Source organism: Diabrotica virgifera, chromosome 3, assembly GCF_917563875.1.
Source record: "Diabrotica virgifera virgifera chromosome 3, PGI_DIABVI_V3a".
NCBI lineage: Eukaryota > Metazoa > Arthropoda > Insecta > Coleoptera > Chrysomelidae > Diabrotica > Diabrotica virgifera.
Window position 1 is genome coordinate 241,420,196 of NC_065445.1, and position 6,180 is coordinate 241,426,375.

At 32.3% G+C, this 6,180-nt stretch overlaps 1 protein-coding gene across 1 annotated transcript in view; it reads left to right on the forward strand.

Annotated features, from left to right (window-relative positions):
• The window catches only part of LOC114325848 (endothelial lipase), a 33,142-nt gene extending 30,348 nt beyond the window's left edge, over window positions 1-2,794 (forward strand). Inside the window, exons 4-5 of the mRNA XM_028273981.1 lie at window positions 999-1,341; window positions 2,682-2,794. Of these exons, the coding sequence (XP_028129782.1) occupies window positions 999-1,341; window positions 2,682-2,739 (401 nt within the window). The 3' untranslated portion in view covers window positions 2,740-2,794. The remainder of the gene's footprint in view (window positions 1-998; window positions 1,342-2,681) is intronic.
• The last annotated feature ends 3,386 nt before the right edge of the window (window positions 2,795-6,180 follow it).

Consider the following 6,180-nt stretch of genomic DNA (forward strand, 5'->3'; position numbering starts at 1 on the left):
ACCATAACACATACCAATGAATATGCGGATGATATTCTTTGTATAACAAGAAAACAAAGAGGACTAAGACACATTTTTAATTAATTTTTTTTTATTTGAAAACTTGCAAATTTACAATCTACTCTGTACAAAGGAAGGAGTATTAAGTAAAACTGATAAATTATGTAATGTTTTGTAGGTGTTGCCGGCCATTGCCGGTTCACCTTATTCACCACTGTATTCACTAACACAAATATCACTAACACAAGCCTTCTGGCCACTGTCTCTTGAGTCTCCGAACTGGTAATGGACGATTGGAAAGCGTGGAAATCAGCTCGTTGTTATGATTGCTACTTATTTTTCTATATTTGGTCGCATGCAGTCCTATTACGTATTTTATGAATGGCATTTTTAAGCCCTAATGTATTGCTTGGTTTGAAATATTGCATTTGCAATGATTCTTAAAGTTTTTTATTGGTATGTCTGCAGAATTTTGGCGTTTGATGGTTTCGTACATCCCCATAGTTTAATCCCGTAAGTCCATATAGGTTTTCTATGGATAATTGTGATCTTCTACCAAGGAGCCAATTCATTTGTCTGGTTTTTATTTGGAGTTTTTGTTTTTTAGTTTTATGTTAGTTTCTGATCAAGGTGAATACCTAAATATTTGACTTCGGTCTTCACTGGGATAACTTGGTGGTTTATTGTAACATGTGGACAATTTACATGTCTGTTCGTAAATGTTATGTGAGCCGATTTTTCGTGGTTTACTTTGATTTTCCATTTTTGGAGCCAATCGATCTAAATGTGTTTGTAGCTTGTTAGAGGATTTTTAATTAATGAAATAGATAACGATGCAATGAGTTATTGTAATTTATTATTCAAGATACTATTAACAGCGGACTAACAGAGTCAAGATATAGATCAAAAGTTACCAAGGTTATTTTCAAGCCCTGTATTAAACAAAAGGCAAAACTTAGTAACTAAAACAAAATTTGAAAAATATACTAATTTTTCAGGTTTAGATCCAGCTGGTCCTCTCTTCAAAGACAACAACAAAGACAACCGAATAGACGAAGACGATGCAGTAAATGTACAAATTATCCACACTAATGGAGGGCTGCTGGGATATTATGCCCCATGTGGAGATTCTGATTTCTATCCTAATGGAGGAAAATCCCAGCCAGGTTGTGGAATTGACCTAACAGGAAGCTGTGCTCATTCTCGGGCATACGAACTATACGCTGAATCGCTCACTAGCAAAGCTTTCGTTGGGCAACGATGCGACAGTTATTCAGACTACGAAAAGGATAGATGTGACGGACCAAAAACCAGCATGGGAATGTTCCAAATTGATAAAGAGTAAGTATATGCATTACTATTTACCTGCGTGTTATATGGGCTAATATTTACTAATGAATTAGCTATACGCAGAACCAGCTCTTTTGCAATCAATTAGTTATGGTTTCCATCCATCTAATGGTGCTACAGCTCAAACCGGGCTTGGGCCTCCTTCAGCAAACTTCTCCAATCATTTCAATTTACTGATGTTCTTTTCTATAAACGGGTTTCAGGAAGTTTTTGGTATCCTCATCTACTTCGTCCTCACATCTCTTTTTTGGTCTTCCAACAGGTATTTTTCCTTACAATCTTGCATTTAGCAATTTTCTGGAGATTCTATTCGCATGCATGTGGACCATGTGTCCTGCGCACCGTAATCTCTGCAGTTTAATGTATTGTGGTTGTTTAACCCACGATTAGTTTACCGTGAGTATACGTTGCTATAAAATAGTACTTTAGCAAATTAAAATAATATACGACGACACTTTTCGATAGAACTCTTTATTGATTGCTATACGTGTTTACAAATGTAATTTTCGCTCGCTACTGAATACTACTAAAATTACAAAACGGCTCTCGATCAGAAATCCCCTGGTAGTGGGGAAAACAAAAAATGTCTATATATGTCATACAAAATTTTACTTTGGAAAACTAATCGTCATCACTGTCCTTCTCAGAAGCTGACAATATTGCTTCACTCGCATAACTTTCCAAATACCTACTTTCTAAAGAGGATTATGATAAATTTTACCCAGAAATATGGGCAAGAATTAATGTATTTTAATCTTTCTAAGAGATCTAAGAGATTTCTGGAAAATAATTTACTCCAAGAACTTTAAGAACGGTCTAATATAAATTTACATCGTAAAATAAAATCGAAAACACTAAAATTAACTATACTATAAGGAGACGGAACAGTGGTAATGTTGGTTCGCTAGGAATGGTCTGATATGAATTTACATAGTAAAATAAAATCGAAAAAACTAAAATTAACTAAACTATAAGGAGACCGAACACAGTGGTAATGTTGGTTCGCTACATTGTTCGTCTATTTCTTTATTATACCTTATTCGCCAGTTGTTATTATAACTTAGTGGGTCCATTACCTTACGTAATATTTCGTATAAACACATCTAATGCATTGGCAGATTTCTGTGTCACAAAACAACCCATGTTTCACACATATAACTTACTATAGACCTGATTATTGTCTTATAAAGCCAAAGTTTTGTTTTCCGGTGTACGTCTCTCGATTTGAATATGTGGCCCATCGCAAAATAGGCTTAGTTATGAGGTTTAGTATAGAAGATTATTTCTAAATTATTTATAATTAACTTTAAAAGTTACATTTTTTGTTTCAGTGCCTCTGGTTCCTACTATCTTAAAACCAACAAGAGATCTCCATATGCTCAAGGTTAAAGGTGTTTATTATAATAAAGAATTATATTATCAATAAAATTTAACGTAAATCCTTGGTTTTAGTTTTATTATAATACTTCTTCTTCTTCTTCAGCGTGTTTGCATCCACTACTGGACAAAAGCCTCCGCATGAGTTCTTCGTTCTTCTCTGTTTTGTGCTGTAGAGGAAGAAGGACAAGAAGAAAATTATGTCAACTAAATAAGAGCAACAGAGATGAAATTTCTAAGGAGAAGCTGCAGAGTAACAAGGAGGGATAAAATAAATAACATAGAGATTAAGGGAAGAATGAAACTGAACTCAGATATAATAGACTACATCGAACAGAAGAGATCAACCTGGCACGGACATGTCAGAAGAACAGACCACAATCGTTGGATAGATAGAATAACAGAGTGGAGCCCGATAGGACGAAAGGAAGAGAGACAGGCCCCGAATATCCTTCAGAGATGAAGTGAACGAAGCAATGGAGAGGAGAAATCTACAGGAAGGGGACTGGCGAAACAGAAAAGAACTGGAGAGAAGGGTGGAGTGCAGGAATGTGAAAGCTGTGAAGTGAAAACTGTAAATCCTTAGTATATAATAGTACATATTATACAGGGTGAGGCAGATAAAGGGCCTATTAAAAATATCTCGAGAACTAAAGGTAAGAGAATCATGAAAATTGGAATACAAGGGTCTTGATGTATGGCTATTTAATGAAAATATTTTGGTCTCTTTTCTACTTCCGGTTGTACCGGAAGTTGATTGTAACTTGGTTTTTTTTAAATAGGATACCCTGTATATTTTTAAATTTTTGGATTCTGCTCAATGTCTTCTTTCTTAAAATATGTGGTTTTGTAATATTATACAGGGTATTTTAAAAGATAATTACGGTTTTTTATAAATTTTGTAGCAAACTTCACACCCTGTAGAATTGTACTGATTTGATATCAAAAACTCCATTTATGTTCAAATAATTTTTAGTATGATCTATTATTATTAAAAATTAATATTATAGCCAAATGTTTAATTTTAGTATACAGGGTTGGTCGAAACTCGGAATGAGTATTTTCTGAGTATTCTTAAATGGAACACCCTGTATTTTTGTATGTTAATGAAATGATATTTTATAGTACTTTTTTATTTCTTAAACATTCCCTATACCTAACTGCTTTAGTTTGTAAGTTATTCGTAGTTCTTTAAGCCAAACATTAATTGCAACAAAAATTACGTGAAATTTTATTAGGCGGCCGTGAAAATATTTAATCATATATAATTTTTTCGAAAATAAACCCTTATTAATCTCGATTAATTATGTAGGATAAGCAGGATAGGAAATGTTAGGTAGATAGGTATAGGAAAGTATATTGTAAAATAAATGAGCAAAATTGGTGAATCGGCGAATGAGCTTTGAAAGGCCCGTAGTCATACAACTCCAAAGAAAAAAAACCTCGATTGACCCTTAATTTATTAATACTGGTTTATATATCAAAATACCTACGTAGTTAAGATTGTTGGACGGTTAAATATTAATAAAAACATACAATATTCTATCTTGTTGGCTATAACTTTGACACTAAATTCTTAAACATTTGCTTTGCTTAAATATTCTACTATTTTTGCAGTTTCAGTTGCTTTGCTACCATTACTAATATGAATTTTTCTAACGAGGAACTGATTCAGATGTTCTTTGTTCTAGGAGAGTATAACAAATTAAAAAGTGTTACTCTCTCTCTCTCTCTCTCTCTCTCTCTCTCTCTCTCTCTCTCTCTCTCTCTCTCTCTCTCTCTCTCCTGTCGTTCCCCCATTACTGAGGATCGTGATTTCTTCCAATATTCCTAACAATGTTTCTCCATTGGTCTCTATCTTCAGCTGCTCTAAGAGCTTCGCAGAATTGTGCAAAATGTGCTACTAGCAATATGAATTTATCATCGGCAATTCATGATAGATTACAACCAAAATGAGAAACTTTTCAAAATTTACTATTAGAGCGGTTTCAACGAACTGGACAATTAGATTACGAGAAATCTGATCAGGTAAAAACTATTGTAAATGATTAAAATGAATTAAATGTTAGTGTCACTGAAAATCTGCATATTAGTATATTAGTATGAACGTTGTCGTAATCTAAGTGTCTAGTAAGTCGAAACTATTCTAATAAACATTAAAAAGTTTTTCTTTTTGGTTGTCGTCTATCAGGGAATTATAGATGATAAATTCTTATTACTATTAGTAGTACATTTTTGTTACTATCCTAGAACAAAAACTTTACTGATCAGTTTCTAATTACAAAAATTTATATTAGTAATGGTAACAAAGCAACTAGAACTATAAAAATAAGATAATGGGTGGAATGCATAAAACGTAGTACCTGCTAATGCTTCAAGTATGTACTACATTTTTGAAGATTTTACTACACTTACACAACATTAAATGCTTTGAAAGTGTCGAAAAAACCCTTACAAAGCATTTATAAGCATTGGAATGCTTTATAAATGTAGTAAAATCTTCAAAAATGTAGTACATATTTGAAGCATTAGCAGGTACTACGTTTTATGCATTCCACGCAATGTCTAACGTTTAAGCAAGATTAGTGTCAAAGCCACAGCCAACTAGGTATAATATTATGGTTTGTTTTTATTAATATTTTATGCACCAACAATGTTAACAAAGTAGGCATTTTGGTATCTCATCCAATATTAATAAATTAAGGATCATTCTAGATTAACATGTATTTATTTTCAAAATATTATTATGATTGAATATTTTCATGGCAAATCTAATAAAATTTCAAGTAATTTTTGTTGCAATTAATGTTTGTCTTACAAAACTACGAATAACTTACAAATTAAAGCAGTTAGGCATGGGGAATGCTTAAGAAATAAAAAAGTACTATAAAATATCATTTCACTACAGTACAAAAATACAGGGTGTTCCATTTAAGAAAACTCAGAAAATACTCATTCCGAGTTTCGACCAACCCTGTATACTAAAATTAAACATTTCGCTATATTAATAATTTTTAATAATAATAGATTATATTAAAAATCACCTGAACACAAATGAAGTTTTTTATATCAAATCAGAATAATTCTACAGGGTGTGAAGTTTGCTACAAAATTTATAAAAAACCGTCAGTATCTTTTAAACTGTCCTGTATAATATCACAAAATCTAATATTTTAAGAAAGAAGACATTGAGTAAAATCCAAAAATGTAAAAATATACAGGATGTCCCATTTATAAAAACGAAGTTACAATCAACTTCCGGTATAACCGGAAGTAGCACAGAGACCAAAATATTTTCGTTAAATAGTTTATACCTCAAAACCCCTGTATTCCAATTTTTATGATTCTCTTACCTTTAGTTTTCGAGATATTTCTAATAGGCTCTTTATCTGCCTCACCCTATATATTATTATAATTTATTTAATAAAGTATTTGGAAGCAAGCCTGATTTAT